The sequence below is a fragment of the Strix aluco genome, chromosome 11 (genome assembly GCF_031877795.1).
Source record: "Strix aluco isolate bStrAlu1 chromosome 11, bStrAlu1.hap1, whole genome shotgun sequence".
Lineage (NCBI taxonomy): Eukaryota > Metazoa > Chordata > Aves > Strigiformes > Strigidae > Strix > Strix aluco.
Genome location: NC_133941.1, coordinates 12,247,682 through 12,274,062, shown reverse-complemented (window position 1 = coordinate 12,274,062; position 26,381 = coordinate 12,247,682). Strand labels below are relative to the sequence as shown.

The 26,381-nt window shown below is 43.1% G+C and overlaps 1 protein-coding gene across 7 annotated transcripts in view; it reads right to left on the bottom strand.

Annotated features, from left to right (window-relative positions):
• Positions 1-26,381, bottom strand: part of ITPR1 (inositol 1,4,5-trisphosphate receptor type 1) — a 171,271-nt gene that overhangs the window by 28,702 nt on the left and 116,188 nt on the right. For all 7 annotated transcript variants that reach the window (XM_074836080.1, XM_074836081.1, XM_074836083.1 and 4 more), the window contains 9 exons: positions 18,911-19,091; positions 18,046-18,299; positions 12,369-12,569; positions 10,187-10,297; positions 8,778-8,873; positions 7,841-7,963; positions 6,720-6,824; positions 5,684-5,876; positions 1,784-1,906 (listed from right to left, as the gene is read on the bottom strand). In XM_074836080.1, coding sequence (XP_074692181.1) covers positions 1,784-1,906; positions 5,684-5,876; positions 6,720-6,824; positions 7,841-7,963; positions 8,778-8,873; positions 10,187-10,297; positions 12,369-12,569; positions 18,046-18,299; positions 18,911-19,091 — 1,387 coding nt within the window. The remainder of the gene's footprint in view (positions 1-1,783; positions 1,907-5,683; positions 5,877-6,719; positions 6,825-7,840; positions 7,964-8,777; positions 8,874-10,186; positions 10,298-12,368; positions 12,570-18,045; positions 18,300-18,910; positions 19,092-26,381) is intronic.

The window sequence follows — 26,381 nt, the reverse complement described above, 5'->3', positions numbered from 1 at the left end:
AGTCTTGCAACTTGCAATCCCAACACACACATTTAATTACCAGCTTTCCTAGCAGCCATAAATACAGACCTTTACATTTTAACTTGTGATCTTTGAAACTAGAGATGGAAAATTCAGTTGCTCTTCGTGCTTGTTAAAACCTTTCAACAAACTGCTGGCCAGAACGGGATCTGGGTAGCCCCACGGCCTGCTGCCAGGGTGCAACGCAGGGGTACCACAGCCTGACGTTGCAGAAGGTAACTATACTCTTCGCCCTCTCAGGAACACTGGAATTTGGTCTAAAATATCCTGTACCTTCTTACAGGCTTTATCAGGACAGAGAACCCCTAAACACAATTTTCCATGCCCACTGCCTTTACCCCTCTGTGACCATAAGCTGTTATCAACCACTACTCGGGCAAAACTACGGCTCTCCTCAATCTAAATTAACTGGTGAGCTGCAAAAAGGGTGAAGTGGCTTTTATGCCGCACACACAGAGCCCAGCTGATAACTGCCTTATGTTCAGGCTACTGCTATCACTGAGCTGCACTGTCTTTGGGTTCTGTAGCTAGCCATGAACGGGAGAAAGATGCAGAGAAAAGTTCAATAGAAAAAGATAAGCATCTCACTGGCCCTGTTGCATTATGAATCTCAAAGAAAGGGAAGTGAAGGCTTGAACATGAGGTTGCATTATGAATCTCAAAGAAAGGGAAGTGAAGGCTTGAACCTCCAGGAGGTTTTACTGCTGGGGTCCTTATTTACTCCAGTTGACAGGGACATGGCAGAAGCTCCTACCCAGGCTTTGCCTGTACACCAGCTTTGCAAGCAATAAACACAATAGAGGCATTCACAAGAATATTCCTCTAGATTTGCAGATTCTTGCTGATGTGGCTCCACCCCTTGACCTGCCCTGGGGTGCATCTCTTGGGAGAGGCTGGATCTAAGGAAGAGCAGCTGAATCTCATCAGGACTCCATCAGGAGTATTTACTGAATTGGCTCTAAGAATCATTGCTGTCACACAAACCCGCTGTTTGGATCAAAAGTGACTTCCATGAGACCTATTACAGCAAGATTGTGCAACCCCCCCATGAACCGTACACATTAACCCATGCTTTGTGTTAGAAATGATGGCAAGCCCAGTCAATACTTGCCAATGGCAAGGAACCTCAGAGCGGCCAGGGGACACACTCCTCCTCGCTCCCTCAGGCAATCCCCGCTCTAAGTGCTCGTAGGGGTGAGAGACTCATAGGAGAGACAGGAGTAACAGAGGGGAAACGGGCTCTTTTTCTGCATCCCCCATCGATTTCTGATGGCATGAGGCAGGTCACTCTGCTCCCATACACCTCCCCTGCCAACGCAGGGTCATCTCACTCACCCAACCCCAGCACTCAGAGGCCTCCTGAAGTGCTATGTCACCCCAAAAGTTTTATGGAAAATGGCATTAATAAAACACAAGCTCAAAGAAAACAACAAATTAACACTTCTCACACTTGTAGTTCAATACTTAATTACAGAACTTTAAAACAAAGTAGAACAGTCAAGTAATTAAAGGTGAATGTCTATCTTGGATAATTTTTTTCCCCTTGGGAAAAAGTACAGCTCTACATTTTCCTTACAAATGCCTCAAGAAAAAGTCATAGCAGCATGATTTAAATCAAGGCAATTAAAGAAAAAAACCCAAATAATTTCTGTTCTACTATCCCCACTGAAGTAAAGAGGGATGCTGAGACTCAAGTGGGGGACAGAATTCGGCTCATTATCCCTTATTTGTTCACATATTTTTGTATGTTAAATATTGGTACCTCCTCGAATTCCTTTGAATGGATAGAAAAATGCCACGAGCAAGTTCATAAGGACAGCCAGGTTAAAGGAAATACTGCTCCAGAAGGACATGTTGCGAGCACACCAGTATAGGAAAGGTTGAGCTGCAAAAGAGAAAAAATAATTCTTTTTAATGGAGCATTTAAAAAAATATATATATGAGTTCTATATAAAAAAATAATCTTCACTAAAACTCAGTTTATTTTCAGTTTGCCCAAAAGCACAACATTAACAGCAGTAATATTCAGGGGTTATTCTGAAGTTTATTTGATTACTTTTTATCTTTGAGGTACTTGCAGTTTCCTAGATAGTGCTTTAAGGCAAAGGACTCATGTTAAAATGGAAAGTATTTTCAAACATGAATTGATTTAGCAGCAGCATGAGAACGAGTTCAGAAATGCCAGAGGTCAAGGACTTCAGGTTTCCCCTAATAATATACTTAGCACTCAGCGTCACACAAAGAACAATTAGGAGGAAGAAAATTTGTACACATTATCCATGGTGAGATTCAGCCCCATCCCTCCCAGTTATGCTGCTGCCAGCAGCTCACCTACACGAGATGCTGCCCACCTTCAAATGTTTTCTGCTGTAGCAAGCTAGAAAAAAAATGCAGCGAAGACAGTGCAAGGTGGACAATTAGGACACAAAATGCAGCATGGCGACAAAACAGTAAAGCTAAAATGTTTGGGACTAGCTGCCAAGACAACTTTACTTCAAGCTGATAATAGACCCATAGAGCCCCAGAATAATAATCGAGCTGAAGCTCGGCTGGCTTCCCTCTGCCCTGTGGGCAAAAGACACAAGCACATCTGCACACAGCTAAGCGCACAGTTAAACAGCTGCACATTTTTAAATTATTAACGTTACATATAAACACTTTGCAGAAAGACTCCTAATTTTAATAATCTCTGCAGCTAGAATCAAGAGGCACAGAAAGCAAAAAGATTCCTTTTCTGAAGTGGTCGCAGACCAGAAGACAACAAGGACAGCTAAGAAGCTGCCTTACAGTAATTCCCTTCGCATCAAGGCAAAATCCCCGATTTTAGCTCCTGCAGGCTTATTGTACAGCAAATTGTGTACTCCTGAAATCTAGGGTGGCAAAAAAAAAAGTCCATTAAAAATGCTCTCAAAGAAGGGAAAGAACTAATGTCTTCCCTGTTGGAAGGAGGTAATGTGTACAGATATCAGAGAGCAGAGGAAAAGAATCTCACAGTGAAATTTAGGGAAAAGATGAAAATGCAAACTCTGAGGCTGAAGAGTAAACTAATGAATGCAGCAATTCTGAGCCTCACAGTAGCCACCACCTCTCTTCAGCAAATCACCTCTTCTAGCATCCTAAGCAAAAAAAATGGGTTAAAAGACTTATACAATGCCTCATTATACCGAGTTGAAATGCACATAAAAAGCAAATGTATTGAACAGCTGAATGCAAAGGAAAGGACTACAAAAAGGTACCCCGACACTGTAAGAATACAAGGTTCACTGTACCTAATTAGCCAGGCACATGTTAAGCCTCACTGAAATGCAATGTAGCAATGTTTCAAATATACCATACACTGGTTTCTATATTATTTTTGTTCTCAATTTCATTTTAACTGGAAGAATTTGGAAGCAGGTTGAATTCATTTGTATGAAATTGTTATACAAAAGGTCATTATGAAGTTCTAGGTTTTACTTTAAACCTTCCTTTGGGGATGGGCACAGACTGTCTGTCCTGCGTAGCACTTCTGCCTGGTTTTGGCAGGCTCATTTGAATTCTTAATTAAGACCTTGGGAGACTTATGGTGCTCAGACTACTGGCTAGCACCAAGAGCTGAAGGGGGAAGTACATGGGTCTTTATGAAGACTTTTTAAAAAAAGTCTCTCAGGTTTGAATAAACTGTAAGTGGTATCACATGAGCACAGCACAGGGCACTGCCAGCCGGTCACGTCTCAAAAACACAAACCTGTATTTAAGATGTGAGAAACAATTGGTTAAATGTAGAATATCATTTAGAGGCCAAACAAGAACAGAATATTAGGAGACAGACTAAATGATTCGTTTCTTAAAGACAAAAGAAATTTTCTCCACTTCTGCAGGTGGATCTTGATTAATTTGTGGTCAGCTGTTAATTATGGATGTCTTCACAGCTTGCCTGGACATAGCCTCAGAGGCAATTAAACTCACTCAAACCACAAAATCTAACGGAATATACAGATGCTGTCAAAGACGAAGTTGCCCATTTGTTTAGGATGTTATATATTCTCATGTTTCTCGTAGAGCTCTTAGAAGTCATTTTAGGAAGCAGCTTCCTGGGGATTTTGATCCTGTCAGAAGTACTAATCCACTGTTCAGTGGAAATAGCTCCACTCTATTTAGTATTCATACACATGAAAAATAATTCAGTAGAGCTGACCACGTTTCAAGCGGTTTTATCTATACCTGACTTTGATGAATTTAAATAATATGATTACAATTGCTTTTCTTTGTTAAAAGATCTATTAACATATATATAAACATATACACCCCAACAATGAGAAGCAAGTACTGAGTTTCCATCACCGAACATGCAACACCATCAGCTCTAGTGTGAACTGTGCATGTGCATCCTAGAAACAAACTGGAAAGAGTCCAGGCTCTTCTTGGAGGTGCACAGTGAAAGGGTGAAATGCAATTGTCAGAAGCTGCAACAAGTGAAATAATTTTATAAAAAAATGATTTTCACAATGAGGAAGGTCAAGAGGTCCGTTCTCACCTAATTTTTTTCCTATGATAGGCAACACTGACAGAGTCCCAGCAAGGCCTCTGTCAGGGGGAAAGCCTTTGCTAACCACGCTGCCATGGGCTGCCTGGCGAGCAGGCAGGTTTCGGTGGCTCACAGCAGGTTACAGCAGAAGCCCACCCTCACATTTCACTCCAGGAGGTGGTTCTGGACCAGTCTGTGCCCTTGCGCTAACAACTGGAGTTTAGCTGGTTCAAGCATGGGGAACAACAGTGGTATCAGATGGCAGATGTAGACTTGAGCAGGAAATAACTTCTTTATCTCTCACATTTCAGAGGGTCATGTTGGTAAACTCTAACCACTCATCACTGCCCACTGAAGCTGAGCCTTGTGTGCAATGTTTCTCCTTTAGCAAAACAAGAAATCAATTTAAAAAAAAAAAAAGTTTAAGCAAATGAGTTAGAAAGTTTACTGGGGGAAGTGGTGGCACTGTATGAATTAAAATATAATTTCAAAAGATTTCCTAGCTGCCAGTGGGAACCTCAGAGGGAAAAGCAGTGCTTCAAAATGCTTGCTTTCAGATACTTTAGCGTCACAGGGCTGGAAGGGACTTAATCAGCCTGTCTGCCAGTCTATTCCTTGCCCAAAGAAAGGTTGAATTCTACTTTTACTATTACTGGAAAGCACATGCTTAACCTGTTCTTAAATACCTCCACTGCTGGAGATGCCATCAATCCACGCTGCATTACCCAGCCTTACTGCTCCTTACAATGCAAGGGGAACTGCTTCGTGTATCCAGCGCAGGGAAGGAGAACAGACCGCTGCTTTCTTCAGCTGTCCCCTCTCCATTTCTCCCTGCCACCAAATGCCTTCTCATTTAAGCTAAACCTCCACAAAGTTGCTCCTTCCTGTTGGATCTTAAAAAAGACGACCTGTGATCCTTCTTACCGCTCTCCCCTGGATCCCCTCCAGTTGGTCCATATTGCTCTTGCATTAAGCTTGACTTCATTACAGCATGTTGCCACCGTGCAGAGGAGCAGACTCTTTCAAACAATTATCAAGGTTGCTGCCACACTGAGGAACCATCTGCTACCAAGTCAACATTTCAAACTCCGAAAACCTGACCTCAGTGCTCTGCTGGTAACGCTCCACACAACCACACTGGCAACGGCAACCTACCTCGCAATTTCTTTTGCCAGTTCATCTCATTAAAGAGGTCTTCTGATTTCATGAAGAAGTCATTGATCTTGCTGCCTTGTTCATCCCTCTCCGTGGTGTAATATATCCGCAGCTTGGACTCCTTCGTGAGGAATTCACAGATACTGGGCACAGGGAAGACGATTTGCTCCATGGTACGGTCCGACCTGACAATCTGAATAGCAGCCTCATTAGAGTTCTTCCTAGTTTTGAAGTGCTTTTATTTCTTGGTCTGTCTGCCTTTTTTTTCCCTCCCTTTCAAACCAACTACATGTAGAAACTTGGACACATTTCCATAGAACAGCAGCTTGATAGAGACTTCATTTAATTTACCTTTCAAAGCAGGCCTACATTTAGCTCCAAGACTGATAATTTCTATGCTGTGGTCTTTATCCTGGCAATACTGTTCTTAGCTGGGATTTCCAAGAGGCCCGGTGAATCCTGCACCAAAGCTGTGCTGAATTTCAGAGCAATCTGGTCACCCAATTCAAGAATCTCAGCAAATTTTAACCACAGATTGCACAGGCAAGTATAAGGAATAATAGTTATATTTATACTGCTTATTAGAGAGTTTTGTGAACTCTCCATATTTGGGCGTGTTTTACTTTTAAAAAGCCTCTTAGATTGTGCATCAGGCCAAATTGTCATTTTAATACAGAAAGAATGGCAAAAACTATCACTAACTTTATGGATTCAGCAATAGTACCGGCCAAAATGTAACAGAAGCGAAGTTACACTTCCTCCTGCCAACAGAGCTCTGCTCAGCTCCATCTTAAAGCCCACACATGACAGCTCAAAAATAGCTCCCCCCCAGTGGCTGTCAAAAAATAAAATAAAAAAATAAGTACACATATATTCTCATGTCAAAGATGACAGTCCACACACAGGTAGTCAGTTCAATCAAAATATCACGTATAATGTAACCGGTGTTTTAACTCCACCGTTTCTCTTCCAAGCAGCTCTTTCTGCAGCAGATCACCCCCCCAACCCCTCCCGGCAGCCACCGGTTTCCCTGTACCTCAATCTGTGCCGTGTGCTTGGCGTAAAACTCCAGAGCCTCGTCTCCCTCTATCTGACCTCCCGGCTTCAGCATGTTCTGCAGCTCTTTGTTATGACGAGCCAACTAAAATAAAGGAATGCAAAGGGAGTGGGAGACACCAGATGTCTCTCTATGATATTAAATTTCTGATTTTTGGCATAAAAAAAGAAATAGTACGCAGTCAGCTGCTAAGAAAGGGCAAAGTTGACAGAAGGCTTGTTCTATTCCAACCAGACACCCTGCAGCTCTATTTTGGGAGCAAGTCAGAATGATTCAAATATGTATTTTTTTAATATCTGTGTTGTACTCCTCTTTTACCCATCCTCTCCCACCCCTTGCCTGACTTGGGAAACTTTTTGAACATTCACATTCAGTCTCTCCTACACCCACCCTAATTCAAAGGTGTGCTAATCACACAAGTATCCAGGCAGGGTCGGAAGAGAAAATCTGCAACATTTGAAAAGCAGATGCATAGAGCACTGCTCCAAAAATGCTTCTGGATGCTCTAAATTCATTCTACAGCAGAGTGATGGTCTTTCTTCGCAGATCCAAAAGGAACAAGAAGTCTCTAATGCAGTGATATATGTAGCGTCAATATATTAAGTAGATCTCAATATATTTTTTTTCCCCTTAGTCTTTTACCTTTCAAACACCACACTATCAATACTACAAACCTGACCGGCTCCAGCATAGAGAGAATGCGGCAAGAACCATAAAAGCAGAGTGAGATTTCTGGATTTCTGCTTACAGTTTAATTGATACAAGTAGAATTTCTTTGGGAGTATAAAGTAACCTTTGATGCAGCTGAAAAATAATACATTGCTCCCCAGTACTGCCAAGAGCTTGCATCACATGTCTTCAGAAACTTGGTCAAGAGCCTACCTACTTCCCATTATTAAAAAAAACTCCAAGAATTTTTTTATATTAAGGAATAAGAAAAGAAAATTCTATAAGGATTGGAATTTTCTCTGATAAAAAGAGAAGGTACAGCGAGTTTTTCTCAGAGGTGAGCCATTAAAACAATTTCAGGGTAAAGCAGATCTCTTGCTATTCACAGTTTGTGACACTTGGTGCTACAAAAGCTGTAGGTGGAATTCTACCTGATGAGCTAATATATAAATGTTGTGTCCCACGTTCCTTGGAGATGCCGCAAGATCTTCCCCGTTCTCTCCATCCTCAAAATCTACTTCTCCCTGCAGATAAGCCTTCTTGATCACTTCCACCTAGAAAGACAGACACAGGCCAATGAAGGGACAGCCCAGGCTGAGGGCTGCAGTCTGCTGCGGCCAGTATACGCTGGGCACTCTTAGAGGTGAAAGGAAGCTGAACATGTACATTCTGGAGGAAGGTCAGTGGGCTTCTCAACATCCAGGATAAAACAGGAGACCTGAACTCAGCACCTTCAGTCCAGCTCATTGACACAAGAAACTAAACCTCACATTCCCCTCCAGGTAATATATTCCGGGCCACCCTGGCTGCACTCTGTATCCTGTTCTGACCCCCAGTCCCTGCTGCAGCTACGTGCACCAAGACAAGCTGACAGTGTTTCAGCTGTACTTTGCATCTCCTGTTTGTGTTTTTACCAGTTAATACATTAACCAGCCCAAAAGCCTGCTACAGTCTACTGAACAGCTTTTAGGTCACAAGAAAATTTTGTTTCTCTCGATCTCTTGTGCAGAGGGCTTCTACATGTGGATTCCAAAGTGTCAGACAATGCTTTTAGGTCACAAGAATTTTTTTTTTTCTTTGTCTCTTGTGCAAAGGGCTTCTACATGTGGGTTCCAAAGCGTCAGACAATGCTCCTTCCCTGCCTTATGCAGGATGCTGAATGCCTCCTCTAGCATCCCCAATTGCTTGTGCTGCCTGGGGACTAGGCAGACCCATGCCCTGTGGATACTGCACTTGTTCAACCAAATCCTTGAAAGGTCTTCCAGTTGCACAGACCTCTGGCAGCACGGTGGGGCAGACGCGGCCATTGGGTCTCCCCCCACCTGGCTTGAAGGGAGTTGGGAGTTTCAGAGCGACCCAGGGACTCACCAGCTCTTTGGGCCTCATGTTGTAGAGGATCCTCTCCGCATTCTCACTGTCATGCCTGCTCTCCATGATCGCCAAGAGCAGTTTTGAAGCGTTGTTCTGCAGGGAGGAAAGAACAGCACCAATCACTGCCCCGGCTCAGAAAATGAGGGCACGCGGCTCAAGCGCTACCATCCCCACTGCCCGGAAGGGCTCAAGATACCTGGTTTCTACAAGTATGAGCCTCCCAGCCAGCCTACTGCAGGACTCCTACAGCCTCACCCTGCCGAGCGCTCCCTCTCCTCGAATTATTCAGAAATACTACTTATACATCAATATATTTTTTACCAGTTTATTTCCCAAACCCTACTTACTGGGGGCCATCAAATTAACCTGAGTTAAGGTTCAAATTTCTGAAACGCTGAGGTTTCAAGCTTGTATTATTTTGTTTTGTTTTAAAGATACTGCAGCATTACTACAAGCTTTCAACTCCAAAATGGTGCAGCTCAGCTTTACTCAAGATACTGTTGATTAAATCAAAGGACAGCCAAGGCTGAAGACACAGATGTGCTTCACTGCTTTTAACTGAAAATTATTCTGTGACCTGCTCATGCCAAAAAATAAGTGGGAGGAAATGGGAAACTACCACAAGGCACCAGACTACTTTAATACGAACAATTAAGATTAAAATCCATCATGACTGACAATAAAAACCAATAAAAGTATTTAATTTTGAAGTATAATGCTAATTGTGTCTAAAAGCATTTTTTATTTAGAATAATAAAAAACCCACATTACCCATAATAATGGTGTGACTTGGCAACGGAAAGCAACTAGACATTGCACTATAAGACAAGACAGTAAGTCAGAAAGGAAATATTTCTAAAACATATGCTGAAGCAGGAGTGCTCTGTGACTACTGTTGCTAGAAGACAACCTGCTAGGGTATTTTGAAACCAGCACCAGGGCTAATTATTCCAGCATTAATATAAACAGTCCTAAAAAATTCGATGATTAAACATCAACTGATTAAACAACAGCAATAAAGTATTAGGAAACTAGACATAGCACGAGAAATTTTACTTCCACTGCATATGTAAAAGCTCACCAACAACAGAGAAGTTTTCATTGGCTTTAAATTTTTAACAGGAAATTATTTTAAAACTCCTCAGCATATCTTGACTGCCTGAATCCCCTCCATCTGAAAACTGGTGGCTCCATGTTATCATTTAAGAGATGAAATAAATGTGACAGTCATTTAAAAGATGAAATACCTGTGACAAACAATATTTGGGCACTGCCTCCAGCTCGCTGATGCATATAATTTTTTGGCATTTATGAATATTGGGATATAATAAACACCCACATAATTCCAACAATAAAATTATGTTTCATCTTACTGTTAACGTGGATCGCACAAAATATTCACTTGCCTTCAGTTCCAACACAAGGTCCATCCTCTTCTTTCCCAAAGGGTTGATGTCATTGAGAATTAATGCTGTGATGATGTCAATACCGTTGGACTCGTGAGTAGCAATGCAGTTCTGTCCAAAGAAAATTCATCAAACTTCACCAGTTGTCTACACTAAAAATGCAGCCTAGGCTGGTGACCCAGCCAGAACAGAAGAGTCACCTCTTTCATCACCTTGTAAGCTGTTTGAGATGGATAACTGAACAGAAAACTCCCGTCAGTGGAATCACAAAAGATTAAGGCATTTTGTTTCAAGCTTTTCCTATCATCAGCCATGGCGTGTCCTACTGAAACCACCCAGCCTCAGGAAGCAGAAAGCAACACAGTTGATAAACGAAGCGTTTACATGCCAAAGCATCCAGGCTGAACACATAGCTAAGGAAGAACACTGTTTTACTAAGATTAGGGAGAGTTTTCTTTATTTTAGATGTGCCAATCAACACCTACTTCAGTCCTGTCTAACCAAAGATTGTGAATTTCCATAACCTCCTTGCTTACCCTTTAACCCTGCTTTTATAATGGTCTAACTAAAATGTACAAACCAACAGTAGCTTGCTGGCTTCAAAATCCAGAGCCCCAGAGTCGTCAAGGTCCACTGTGAAGATCCATACCTATATCTAAAGGTTGTTATTCCATCCGATCCAAGTAACAGAGAGAAACTGTCATTATGAACTGACATGTATGGCCTCACACGTTCTCTTGCACAGATATGATTTCACCTGAACATCGGTCACCCGCACTATGTTTAGCTTGGCTGTAAATTACGTTTGAGTGTGCAAAGAAAAGGCACTTCAAAGGACAGATATTCTTGAGGTTTTTTTAAAAATCATATTCCAATCTTTCCATACCATACTATGGTTCAAATAGTAGGCACACAGAGAAAAAAAGCAGCTATCCATGTTTGTAAGCACAGAGGTTTGCGTGTTGGAAAGGTGATAGCCACCCCAGAACAAAAGACTTCCCAGGTCATGCCAGCCCCATGGGAAAAGTCGTCTCTACACACACACTGAGCACATGTTATTTGTTGAGTCAATGCCATAGAGCAGCTAGAGCTTGGAAAACTATTTTGGGGTAGCTATCTCTTTAGTATGGTCTACTCTAGACTTTCAGACTTCATTTGACTCACTGAAACAGTTATAGCAAGAGTCACATCTAGACCAAAGGCAGAAGAAATGGGCCCGACTAACCGGCGATGCTGCTCTAACACACAGCTGTACAACCTGCGGGAAGGTGAAGTGGAAGAGCATGGGCTGAGCAGTACATCTGCCCCTTCCCACTGGAGCAAACCATAATTCTTGAGCACCTAACAACTCCTGCTTATGCAAAGTATCTTCCCATATTCCCTGTTGATGATTCAACCTTCGAGGCACAGAGCAGACCAAGTCCAGCTGTGGGTCAGTAACTGCGTTACCCGATAGGATTATTGTCGTTATTCATTATGCCTTCCCTGTAACATGGTTACTTAAACCACCGTTCTTGCTTTAAAAGTTACTCCTGCTCAGAACAGAACATACTGCTGACAGTGAGTATGATCTGGGGGGAGCTGGCAGAGGCTGCCTCACCCCTGGCAGACACCTGGGGGTCCCCACCAGCACCCAATCTGTGCTCACTGGGAACCACTGCCACATCCCCGCGCAAGCGCATGGGCAGTCGGCAGCGACACACACCTGGTTCTACACACAAGACAATGTTTGAAAACAACCTCAACATGGTTATCACCTTTATTAACGAAGATACAGAGCTCAACCTTCTCCCATCAGGCTGGGGGAGCCACCCTTCTGACCTCATTTGCGACAGGAAGAGCTTGGTTTTAGCAACATTTTTGCTATAAAGCGTTTCAAGTAAAAAATTCCCCACTCTGTCTGTCAAGTCTTAATAAAACAACTTAAATCCTAGCAAAGCAGAAAAATCTCTACTGCTTTGAGTGGTTCAACTCCTCAGAGGAGGCTCTGAGAAACAGAAGTTGATTATTATGAGTTTATACAGAAAAAAACCACCCCAAAACCAGACCCCCTTCGTAGGGCAAGTAAAGTGAGCAGCGTTGTAAGGCAAAACGACCCTAGCAGACAGAGCCAAGCCCAGCAGAGCGCACGCTGCAGGTGTAGGGAGAAAGGTGATGCTTTCTACAGCTATGGATGTATTACCTGGTTCTCGTGGCAAGGCCCTTGACAGTACTCAGTCAAACTTTCCAGCGTCTGGTTGATCAGCGCTACGTTTTTCTCATTTATATACAGACCAAGAAGTCCAAGCCCACCAGTTGTGCTTCCACAGATACAGTCCAGGAACTGCAGCGTCTCGCACACCAGGTTGTAGTTAGTCTTGTTGTTCTGGCAGCGTAGGAAATTCTGCAAGGAGAGTGTCAAAAGTGGGACGGGAGGGAAAAAAAACCATACAAACCGATGATTGGACCATAACATTTTATTAAGTTCATCAAGCCACAATTGCACTGCATAATATATACTGCTCTAATTTCACTGGAGCCTGTACAAGCAATTCAAGCCTCTTCCAGGGCTTGCTTGCAACGCGCTGCTCTCTTGAGCAGCTTGTTGGCTTCAAATTTTATAGAATACAAGCAGCAATAAAGAGAGCACGTCCATTAGAACACTGAAATTCAACATGGAATAGGCCATTCAGCGCGGATCCAAAAGCCCTCCTGAGCCTGGAAGCCTTCCTTCCAGCCTACCTGCTACATTTCACTGCTAACCATCCCTCCAGGCTCTCTCCTCCCAAGACAGAAGCAGGAATTCCCTGGCTCTGGCTTCATGGCTGCACTGCCTGTGCAAGCGGCACAGAGGCACCTGACTGCATGCCTTGAAGGAAGGCGTCTTGAAAAGCGTTTCTCTCAATTGCGTTTCTTCCCACATAATTATTGTAATCCCTGCTTGAAGCTGCTGATTAAGAGCAGCTCCTTGAACGAAACGCCAGTTTTATCAACATGGATTAAACAGGTTTCCTCTCTCCCATATTCCACATGGAAAAACCCAAACCCAACCAAAACCAAGACAAATAATAAAAAACAATTTCCCAGCGACTCAGATGTGTTTGTCTGTGTTCTCAGCTGTGTGCTGTGAAAATGGATAGCCACCACCACCTTCTTTTCCTCAAAGTTTTAGCAGGAGAAATCCTATCTAGCTTAATTCTAGCAGGTTACAAAACACTTCAAAGGTGAAAAAACCCCTCAGACGAACAAGATGCATAGGACTGTGGAACCAGCAAGGTTTTTTCTGCCAGCCTGTAGAGGAGCACCGTTAACTGATTGCCTCTAGTGCCTGCGTCAGACTATTAAGTCTTTTAAGGCAAACAGACTGAGAAATTGCCAGATTCAATTGAAGGCTAAGCTAAAAAAGGAAAATGCTGTCTATGAATGCAGACTAAAGGTGACAGTGATTCAGCACATTTCAACTGATTGCTCATTTAGCATCCTGACTTTTGATTAACTTGTCAGAATGTAGAAAGGTTGATGCTACAGAAATTTTAGCTCATGCCTTCCCTCCAGGAAAAAAAGCAAAAATAACGGGTAATATTGAAAGCGATGAAACTAAATGCTCCCCAGCTGCAGTATGGCATTTATTCCGGTTATAGCTAGGTTTATACCAGCCTTAGCTTGTTGATCCAAAGTCAATAAACACAAAGGAAAGAGAAGGAATGAGGCACAGGAGGCAGAAGGACAATGTCAGATGGCTAAACATGGGGAAAGAAAAAATTGTAGAAAACAAGACCCCACTGCACTGTGAGAAACTGCCCCAGGGAATGTCTGTTGCTGTCTCAGCGGGTATAGACCGAGCTCTGCAGTTTCTGTCATCCAGAACATCTCACAGGCTACGGCGTGGGAACACAACTCTTCAGTATTGAACATGCCATCCTATTGCTTTCAGTGGGAACGAACCCGAGGTGTGCACCACCCGCAAGACCCTGCATTCAGAATAAATAGCGACAGAGCTGCAGATTCAGCTAGAACATATGAAAAATATGCACCTTGAGGGATCTTGAGGAGAAAATGGGGAAAAGAGCATTCCTATCACCTAACTTTAAGGATCCCATATACTCAGTTGAGAGAGAAATACTTCCCAATGGGATGAAGTGCACTTAAAGTCAGGCAGTGTTTAAGCTCCTGCCTTTGTGAATGACCTTTTGGAGATATTTAGCTGACTTCATGCTACTATTTGCTTTTAGGGATCCCAGTCCTCCCCATTTCTGGGACACGTGACCAGATAGGGCTGCACTTACAGAGGCAGCATCTGCAACCAGTCCTCTACGGCATGTCGGGGTTGGAGACTTTGCTTCCCAGTACACAGCCTAAAGCTGAGTATCCTAAAACATGATGACTAAAAATAAAATTGGCTACCTTCAGAATACTGGCTTGGTTTGCTGAAGCAGGGATGAACACAGAATCCTTGGAAGGAGCACAGTTCTACCATTTAAGTGGGTAATTCCCCCAAAAACCTAAATGTTTTCTTTGGATAGTCTTTGTTTTAGCAGAAATCTGATCCCTAATTGGAAAATCTTTGCAAGGAAAGAACATAAATAAAAAGAAAGTCTTAGTAAAGAGGTATTTCCAGGTGATCAGATTTTTCTTTACAAGCAATCAGGTAAGGCAAAGCATTTTTTGCTGAATACAGGCTTGCTCTTTGTCTTATAAAGTTCTTACACACACTTCCTGCCTCAAACATGGTGACCTAAACCAGCTCATTCTCTGCATGCACCAGTACTGCTCCGCTAGTCAAATTACTGAATCACCCTCCTGCAGCATGCAGAGCTGTTACTACCTAGGCTTTGTCTCCAGGGATTATATGAATAAAAGAAACAGTTAAATCCAATGTTAAAAGGTGTACCAATCCCTGCTTTTTGCACAAAAGCTGTATTTAACCTACCAATTTAGACCTTTAATCTGAGCATGACTGGCTAGCATATTACTACAATATTTTTATTTCACAGAAATAATGCACTTGGTAAGACAAAAAGAATTGAAGTACTATTTTTCCCAGGAAGACGGGATTTTAAAGCGTAATGCTGAAGCTGCATGCTTGGCTGTGGCAGTGTGGCAGGCTGCAGGGTATGACCTGCCCCGGCGCCTACAGCAAAGCGTTCCCCGGGTGCTTCACTCAGCTTGTCACGGGCTTCAGTTCTCGTGATGCAGGGACACCTTCGTTCAGAAATGAGAAGCACAGAAAAGACCTCGTGAGGAAACTGGTAGGGCTGTAGCCTGGCCAAAGCAGACCAAACGACAGGCTGGCTACAGCAATTCAGAGCTGCGACAGCTTTGCCTTCAAGGCTGAGCTCTTGCACAGAATCAAGGGTCAGACCTAATACAAGTTTAATAAGAGCACCCATGGATCTGCGTGCTGAGAAACAGAGCTATCAGGAGCACTCCACAGCAAAATTTGATGCATTCAGCCTGAAGCGGATAACAAAACATCCTTAAGCATCCACCACTTTGTCCTGGTACTTGCATTAATTTGAAGAAGATATTACAACTTCTCCTCCAGACCCATGGAGTAAGCTGGAGGGGGAGAGCATCCTGACCGTGTGCAACGTGGAACAAACTGCAGTTTTATCTGCAAAGGGAACAGCCGAGTGATGCAAAAGGCACAGCATTGCAACTCCCTAAGCCATTTCACAAAGACTTCCTCCTCATCTAAAACACCTATCGACTCTTACAGGCGTGACTTGCATTTTCCTGTTTTTGCACAACTCGCAATTGCTAACGGCTTGTAAAACACTTGGGTTTGCCAAACCTACAATTGCACTGAGCAGGTTATTCGTATTCACTTGTAATTCAAATTTAACATTCATAATTTTGGAAGACACACAGCTTCCAGAATAGGTCTTACTTATTCCTTTAAGCAGTGAGTCCGTTGGCAATATTGATAAGAAGTTTAGTTACAACGTACTAGCTACAGACAAAGATTTTGAAGCTTCAGACAGTGCTGCCTCCCCTCCACGGCTGAAGGAGAAAGGCAAGCATCAAGGCAGGCAAGCAGCAAGACGACTATATTTGAAAAATTGTTCCTCCCAACTTTTTTTTTATTTTAAAAAAACCTTTTTTCTTCTATTGCTGAATGCAACTACCTGCTGTTTGGGAAATCTAATTGTTCAGGATGGTGAACAGCTCAGGCCAAGTTTCTGCATTGGCGTGAATTCAATTTTGCTCCTATAGCTTTCAGTGCCTAGCCAAAGACAGCAGCAGTGAAGGATCACGTGCATGCGGTTTGGACTACTGCCACATAAAACTGACGTCCTACTTGTCTCCGACATCGCTAACGGCATGAAAATTGTTTGACAAAACAAAGATCAAATAGTTTTTTGAAAAAATTAGGAGAAACCCTCATGTATGTAACCTCACCACCTATAAAATGCTAAAGGAATTATATGTTCACAGCACAGGAACATTACCATACAGATTTGATTTCCTATGTTGCCAGCAGCAGGGCATTCAAGTTCAGCGGAAGTGATTTGGCAGGTCTGAAAAGCACTCATGCAGGGTCCTACACTTCTGGCGTGCTGTACAACAATATGCAATCAAGGCAATTATTCCTCCTTTATGAGGGCATTTAGTACATTGTACTGCGTCTCACCAGCTCCTCGCTTGCATTCAATTCTAATCCAGCAGCAGTGGTTATGCTGAACAAAAATCCCGTTAATTGCAGTCCATCTGTAAGCAAAACTCTTATCTCCTGTGGAGGCACGCGCTAGATAAGATTACCAACGTACAAGTTCTGGGCTCACTATTTAAAATTACACAAACACATCACAGAGTATCACAGGACAGCCGAAGTTGGCAGGGACCTTTGGAGACTGTCTACTCCAGCACCCCTTGCCCTGCCACGAGGCACCACCGAGCAGACCCTGGCTCTGTCCTCTTCACAGCCGGCTGTTGGGTCGTTATACCGACAGTTAGACAGCCCGAGCCTTCTCCTCCCTAGGCTGACCCCTTCTAGCTCTCTCTGCCTCTCCAGTCCTCAGTCACCTCGGAGACTCTTGGCTCTACTCAGGAGCCCAGGACTGGCCCCAGCACTTCACAGGGAGCCTGGGGCATCCCACCCGGCACCAAGGACTTGTGCGTGTTCAGCTTGTTGGATGTTTCCTAACCCAATTCTCCTCCAGCGAGGGTACATCTTCCTTGCTTCAGACCTCCCCTCTGGTCCCAGGGACCTAAGGTAGTGAAGGCCGGTCCTACCAGTAAAGAGCAAGGTGAAAGTGGCATTGAGCCCCCTGGCCTTCTCCACATCCTTTATCACCAGGGCCTCTGCCCCACTCAGCAGCAGACCCTTGCTCTCCCTAGTCTCCTTCTACTGTGAATACAACCTAGAAACTCCTCTTGTTGCCCTCCATGTCCCTCACTAGATTCACCTCCAGCCGACGCTTTCCTGATACCATCCCGTGTTCCAACTCTGTGCACACAAACAGCTCCATGAAAACCCAGGAGAATCTGTTCACTGGAAAGTAAGCACATGCTTGAGGGCTGCTGGAACCAAGGTCCAAATGCTCTCGTTTTTTCTACGTGACTTTTTATTTTTCTTTTCTTCCCCTCTTAAAAGTAGGTCAGTAACTTGACTCCAGAACACTTGCTTTAAGTATATACGTTTAAAAAGCCACATCAAGAGTTGATCCCACCACCTTTTAGATACATTGAAAAGACCACTGAACACTGGGTGACGGGACTTCCCTGTATTTGCCCAGCAAAGTATGAATACTTTTACTGGATTTTCTTCAAGGTCAAAGAAAACAGTCAGTCATATATCAACTTAAAAAGGCATGGGATTAGCGGGACTGATGCAACAGCAGTGACTGCACAAGGCGACATAAGCACGCCTGCTGTACCTGCAAATCCCGATTGTGGTTTTCACAGAGCAGTTGCAGGAACCGCAGAATGGGTTGCATTATTGAGATCACAGCACTCATCTCCAGGTCATCTTTGCTCTTGTCTGCTGCAGACTGTGCTCCTTCTCCTGCTGAATAATGGTCATCGGGATCAGCCTCCCTCCGGTAAGTGTTGTAAGCCTTTCGTGTAGCTGCAGAGGCCTCCAGTAACTGATCCCGGACCTCCTCAGTAATTTGGGTCATAGGCTCTCTCACTAAAACACACAAGAACAGATCTTCCTTAGGCAACCTGAATAAAGGGGAACAGAAAATCCATTCACACACATCACATTACAGTTTCACACACAGGCCAGTTCTTTCTGGTAAGTATGTTTAGTGTGATGTGAGGGTCTCGAGTTTAGAAGGATATCATGTCACTCTCTTCGCACCTTTTATGCAAACCACGTTAAAGTTATAAATTCTGGTATTAATTGGTTAGGGCACACACATCTAGCACTATCAGGAGTTATGATAAAAGGACCTGCTATAGAAGAAAATTAGGATTTCTCCTCTTATTGTTAGAGAAGGCACTGACCACAACCCACAGTCCAGGGTCGTTACTACAGATCAGATTGGGGCAGCTTGTCATGATAGACAAGGCAGCAGAGTCTCATCTCAGAAATACTTTTCATCATTTCAATAGCACAATCTCACAAATGGATGAAGAGGGGATGAAGCTCTTGAAATCCCGAGCCAGGGCACCACTGATCTCTGAACTTTGCTCTGTGGGATCAGAGATCAGAGCATTATTGCATCAATTGAAATGAGTTCAAAAGACAGCATTTTACTCCCTTGTCACTTCAGAAACAGAACAACTGGGGATTACCTCTTTTCCTGCTTGGTACATCTCTGTCTGAGTCTTCATCTTTCTTTTTATTTCCTAAGTCACTAGTATTGACTGTGACAGTAGCCTTGATTTCTTGCTGTGCCACTTTCATGCGATCATAAAAAACCTTAAAGAACTTTTCTGATTTCTTATCTTCCGTCAGTCGGCAGAAGAACGAATGCTACAAAAGAAAATGGGACAGGATCTGTATCTTCATACACAGGTTTGAATACAGATTATTTCACCTTTCTGCACTGCGTGATATCCTGAAGGACTGGGAGGTTAATTAGTTTTCAGTAAACTGAAACCTAGAGCAATGGAAACTCGTACTCGTACACCCAAGTGTCTCAGCTACGTTAACTCCCTTATTAACAACTTCCAAATATATTTTTAAAGAAAAGTGCGTGCAATAAATCACACTAGCCGTAATACATTTAGGCAGCACACTTCTCTCTCAACAACGGGAATTAAGGTAAGTGCAATGAATTAAAGTAAGGTAAGGACAATGGAATTATCTGTAATTTGATTCTCAGTTCAGAAACAAAAGAGTATGAGCAAAATACAGAGGAAAAAGAACTGTCCTGCCTTCCTGCCCTCAAATCAAAGGGACTGTGACTCATAACATGCAATAGTCAATGTTAAATCACAGTCCAAAAATGTACAAACAAGGCAATGTAATGAGGGACATTTCGTGCTAAGTTTCCATTGCCCTGTCCGCAGCAGACTTCTTCAAACTCCTTTTAATTCCTACTCTAATATATCTGTAAGTGACAAAAAGACTCAAAGCATTGACTACTTTTATGAAGGTTTCTTAATGTTCTTCTGCCCATATGTGCACAGAGACAGAAAGTTCTTCCTAAAATTGAGGAGAATACAAATCATGTACAGGTCAAAAAGGAGCCAACACAGCGAGTGATCAGACAATTCCTGATGAAACCAATATGCTGTTACATAAATCAAGACCAGAGCTTAAACACGACTGAAGGATGAACTTGTAAGTGGGTCACCTTATGCAGAGTATTATGAAATTAGTTAGCATTCTGCAGCGACTCACGATCCAACAGCTTTACATGATGAATAGGAATGAAGCCTGATTTATTGAAAAAACAAATTAAAATGGGAATAGCAATATATCCTGCCCGCTTTTCTACAAAGCGGAGCACACAAGGCCGTCTCTGCTACGCCTGCCTTTGATCACTCCCAAGCAGCTGCAGTCAGAACAGCGCTGAATGACTTTGAAACACAAATAAAGTTGTGTCTTTGATTACAGACAGAGGAGGAGTGCTACTATTTAAAGAAGTTGGTCAATATTCACATGAGATATCCCTTCCACCATTGCTATATCTTCTACCTGCCCCGAGCATCTCAGGTAAACTCTTAAGAGTTTGTCCTTACTTCTAGTTATTAACAGAAAGAAGGGAAAGGAGAAGAACCCAGCATGGGTGTCCCATGTCTGCAAAGCCAGCCATGCTGGTACCTTCTCCTGACATCCAAACAGTCCAGTAGCACAGACATGCCAGGGCACTGCAAGAGATCCCTCTACCCAAAGTTTTTGCAACAGAAACCATGCTAGGCCCTGTGACATGACACAAGATGATTTGGGTGCCCAATTTGTTTATGAGTATTTGCAGAATTATTCTCTAATCCAATACTTTATATCAAGATTTTTTTTTTCTCATAAAACATGCCCAAATAAAACCATCCTTTTTCTGAATGACAGTTTACTTATCCAGATTTTTTTTTTTTATTTTAAACTGGTTCTTTGACCTGACCAGACTTAGTGGACAGAACACCATCAAATTACAATCATAATTAATGTGGTTTCCCAGAGCTGCTGACCAGTAACCAAACCCAGGGTCGGGTTCTTCAGACAGCCAACCCTTTGAAGCAGTCTCTTACTTGGTGGCTACAAGTACAGACAGAGGAAAAGTTTTTTCTACGTTGTATTTTGAAAATTTTACTCTAACAGCATTCCACAACAAGTGTAACAATAATAACATTTTACAGGTAGAAGAGCATAAACCATTGGTTCTAGAAAGGGTAACCTTTTTCTCAAAAAGAACATGATTTGCTTGTCAGGCAGGCGATGGTTGTCACCTGGCTGCACATCTCAGGAGCCTGTACAGGAGGAGTTTCCCTGTGATGAAGCAGTGGTGAAGGAAAAGGTTTTTTTAATGAACCACACTGAATACCTCACATGCGAGTAATTGTTACTCGCTGACAGGCTTGAATTTTGTCATCTTTTCAAGCTTCTTAACTGACTTTCCACTGCACTTCAGAGAAAAAAACAAATGAAACAAACATTTCCAGTAAAGCTTTCTTGTGCATGCTGTGCATACATTCAATGGTTGTCACAAAATGATTGTTTCAGTTTAGGTCAGGATGCCTAACACCTTCACACATATGAATCAACCACATGCCAGCTATCAAAGATACTGTATTTTAAGAGGTGTGATCTTGCAAGTTGCGCTTGAGCAGGTAATTGGTGGTGATAATTACGACAGAAATCCTAAAATTTATTTACAGATATAGCCTCAAAGCAAAAACTGGAAAAATCTCCCTTTTTAAAAAGGGAAATAGAGTGGCCATTTTAGACTACCATATGCTAGGGTCCTGGCTTGCACAGACATCATGCAACCACAAACAAGACTGCTGAAAGAGCAAGTGTGCTAGGAGAGTGGCTTGGAATGAAGAGAACAGCAAACCTCTACGCTTGTGCGTGTTTTTGAAGAATAGTGTTTTAATGTACCGCTGACATGGGAGCATTTGACATCAGCTGTCCCTTCGAGGGTCCCCCAAGGAAACTGGTGCCAGGCTGGCTCCGCATCTCTCAGACAGACTCCCCGATTTAGCCACCACCCAGCTGGGATGTGTGATCTAGAAGCCTACTGTAGGGCAGGGAAGCGTGACCCATAACATTCCGGTATCTGGACCGTACCTGGCTATCCCAGTACAAGGTACCAGAGGAAAAGCTATCTGGAAGGCATGCAAAGATACAAGCTTCATCTCATACTCGAGACACTAGCAGTGGACCAGTAGCCTGCTCTTACAGAGGGCTAAAATCATGCAGTATGAAACAGTATTTTATCTCAACTGTGTTTTGTTAATGACTGTTAAAAGTCATTACCATTAAACAAAAGATCACAGGATGCACGGAAGATCATGAGGTTTGCTTTATGAATGCCAGATTCAAACAGCTTTACAGGTACACATACGTGAATCAAAAGCAATACATCTCCAGAGCACATCAACCAGTTGATTAAATGAACCAAGACTTCTGATGTCAGAATACCAAAGATAATGTGATCACAATTAATTACACAGACACAGAATGAAAGAAACCCAAACACATCCGCTGATGCCATGCACAAGCTTCCAACATGATAGCTATGCTCACCATGCACATGCAAGGACACCACGCAAAGAATTCTCAATCATTTTTAAAGACGGAGCAACCACCACCTCCACAAACTCATTCAAAACTAACTTGGGGCAATAGAAGGAGCTTTAAGAAACACAAAGGGAAAAATCTTCTTGTGTAAAGGTTTGCCAAGTTCAAAGTCTTGCAGGTGACTGGAGAATAGATTTATTTTTGTGGTGCGCAGCTTCCACGCAGGTTATGAAGCCCTGGGCAAGCAGCAGGATGCTGCTTCTTTTACAGGCGTATGATACATCAAGCGTTATGATGAGCCCTATTTGTTTTGAGGGGATGGAAGGAGAACCACCCAGCACAGGCATCACACATCTGCAAAGCCAGCCACACCGATTCCTTCTCCTGACATCCAAAGTAGTCTATTAAAATACCACAGAGTAGAACAACTAAACACCACCAGGTACCAGGAAACCAGTGGAATAACTTCTTCCTTCTCTTCTCCACCACCCCACTGTGCTCCTAAACAAATCCAACCAGAAAACTCACGCACAGCAGAACATCCCCCTTACACCTCTGCCCCTCCAGCACACTGCCTCTGAACCACAGGAAGACACTAAGTAAATACCATCACCATTCCATCTATGACTATTTCCCTGGTCCACGCAAAACATGTTGCAGAAAAGCTGCATACCAAGTGACTGATTTCACTAGGAAATAAATCAAAGGCCAAGTTTAAATTGCAGCACACTGGTTAGCTACAGCCTGGCCCACCCTTGAGCACCATCAGCCCTTTGCTCTCGCTCATTAACTGAGCCCAAAGTTGTGTTTAAATAACACAACTTTGAGAAAAGCATCCTATCTTTCTTTAGAAGGTGCCAGAGACAATGAAATGCATCTGTCTGTAGTCTGTTCCAGTGGTTAATAACTGTTAGAAACATGTGATTAAGCTCCTTTTTATGTTACTAACTTCTAGTCACTGATACTAATTTTTTTGTCTCTTCTATAGTTATTCCCAGGAATTTGGTATCCTCTCCCCTTCAAATTATTTACATAAACTCTTAAATGTTTACCTACCTTTTTTGCTAAACTGAAAATACTTCTTTTGCTTGCTAGAATTTTATTCAGAATTAATATCATTTTCTGTGGTGGTTATTTTTTGGCATGTTCTTAAATATTGCAGATCATTAACAATCTGGATTGCAGAATCACATTTAAAAAAAAATATCAGCAAAGAACAGTCATATTTCCTAACATTACCACTTCACCTCCTCTCCCTTCCTGCCTTGCTTTCCAGACTCTTGACATAGAATATACATAATTTCCAATGACAAGTGGAAGACAAGCTCAGCTAACTACCCAGCAGCTCAGGGGAGTGGGATTACGGAGGCAGGATAACCACACAGCATGGACCTTAACATATCTCACGTACCAGCAATCGGTAGCAAACTGGTTTTTTAACGAGCAGAGCTGACATCTGTCCTTTGGAGAGCGAAGCCATAAAACACAGCTTACATATCTTTGTGTAAGGTGTACAGAGTAGAGACCCAGCTAACTAATCCACTGTAAATTTAACTAATCCCCAATAAATTTAACGATGAATGAGTCTGGGCCCAGCGTAGGATTGTTAAATGGGAAAAAAAACCCCGAGTTGGCTGAAGGCAGCTAGTTTCTTGCTCTTGCCTTTGAAAGGCTTATCCAGTTTTGCTTGCGTGTGCTGTCACCTCTACTGGGAACACCTTCCTCTACGCTGTTACCTGTTAGCTGGATCTGCCCTGAAGCCACAAGTGTTTCACCAGCCAAGAAAAGGAACAACCGTTTGATTGTTTTGCATTGAATAGCTTGGCTTTCCGCCCCAGACTCAGTAATTACAGGCTGGACTGTATGTGCTGTCTGAATGATCATGTCGTGAGAAATAGAACTAAAACCTATTAGCAGGCGCTGGGTTTAAAAGGCATCTGCTCAGCTGCGTGCTTCCTCCCGAAAGAAGGGTGGCCTGATTTTAGAGGAGCATTTGGCTGCAGAACCAGGGCCTGCCGTCATCCTGCAGAGGACAGAGCCTTTTTGGGGCCACACCCTCTGTACTTCACAGCCCTGTTTCAACAGAGCACAGCTGTTAAGCCCTGCCAAACCATCCGAACATATCCCAAAGAATTCCCCAGGAAAACAAATATCTGATTACCAATAAATAAGGGAAAGCAAAGCCCCAGCAAATACTTCACAAATTAAAGCAAACCGTTGTCATCTCCCTCCCCATTTCTCTAATGCCAGTGAAGAGAAAATACCCCATGAACTTGACTAGTCTGGGATATTTCAAAGAGGAAAGTCCCTCCAGATACAGGAGAAAGATCAGCTATCTGGCTTCAACTCAGGACATTTTATTCCAACACTAGAGAGAAATTATTACAGGGATGTTAACTTGCTTGGGTTATCTGGACAGGCTGCCAGCATGAACTAATGCAAAACTTCTGTGCTACTTCATGTTTGCAGAAAGAGCTTGCCACCCCCGTACCGTTTCTTCTAGCTGGACTACTTCAAAGCAGCCACATTTTAAGGGGAACTGCACTGCTAACACAAGCACTGAATTAAGTACAAATGCCAACCCTTTACATTCTGCCTAAACATATTGCAAGGGCTTCCACTGCAGAAAATTCCAACCTAACTTTGCTTTCTCTCCCCCCTCAGTTATTTATTTTAAATATCACTGATCCCTCTCTTTTCTTGAAATCTTTCATACGTCCTGGCTTGCTAAAGATCCATCACTCTGGGGCGTGAGTGATAGATATCATTAGTCTTGCATAGCTTAAGGAAATGGCAGCTGAAATATTTCATGCTGAACATGCTTCACAGTTTGAAATAAACCCATAAGGAAAATCTGCCAGAACACCTCAATTGCCCGTTTTTTTTGCAAACTGTAAAATAAACTTTGTCCTGAAAGCAGAAGGGGGACTTCCCAGCTCTATTTTCCACAAATAAGACAAATTCTCTGTCAGGGGCATCCACGCGACATCCTGCAAGGCTCTTACTCCTAGCTGGAGATTCTGCCCCACCTTAGGGAGGAGGTTTTTGGAGGGGTACAAGTGTACACAGACCCATGTAAACGCTCATCTTTCTCGAACAGCTTGAAATGAAGGCAACAGCAGAATTACACCACTTGTTTCAGGAAGAGCCCTTATATCATACATGTTCTCCTACCGCAACGCCTAAAATCTTGATGCAATTTCAAGTCATTTCAGAAAGAGGAGAGTAAGAACAAACCTCACAGAGATACAGTTCCCTCATGCCCTTCCAGAGCCAGTACAGAACCCCTGGGGCAGTGAAGTGATGCTGGATGATGACCAGGAGGTGAAGACACACTGGGGGAACAACAGGTAGAAACGTGACTGTTGGGTTTGGGGTTTAAATCCCCATCCCCCCCGAGACGGAGCAGATGGCCTCCAAAGCGTGGGAGACTCAGGGGCCTGACCTGCTTTCAGCACGGAGCCTTATTTGAGTTCCTCCTGCACACATGTGGGAGCACGCACCCGCTGGGTCACTCAGTTAATCTGTGCAAGGCTCCTGCATGGCAGGAGCATGAATCCCACTTCCTTACCGAACCAGTGAGCTCTGTGTAGGTGTGAGAAACAAGGAAGTCTGCAGACTCCCCAAAAGAAAAAAAAAGTGTAAGATCTTCTTGAGAGACAGAGGAATTAAAGAAAACCATAGCAACAAGTCAGTCCACCTACCCAAACCACCCACCCACCACCAGTTTCATTTGCTGACGCACTTCAAAAACAAGCTGGCTCCTACCCGCTCTGGAAGGTGAGCAAGCCCTGAGAGCTCATTAAATTCCCTTCTCAGCTACTCTTGTATGCCTGCAGCTAGTGAGCAAGTGGGATATAAATAGAAGTTATATAACATCGCTTTGTTGATTCCTGTGCTTACCAAAAAAAAAAAAAAAGAAAAAAAAAGCAGCATGACCTTGTTTTTCTGAATAGCTTGCCTCTGCCTGCTTGTGGAGGACTTTAATCCTGCTAGGGATCATCTTAAAAGTTTATGTTGGACCTGGATCCCACTGAGAGGAATAGGGAGAATTAGCAATTTACGTCCCTCTTCCTTATG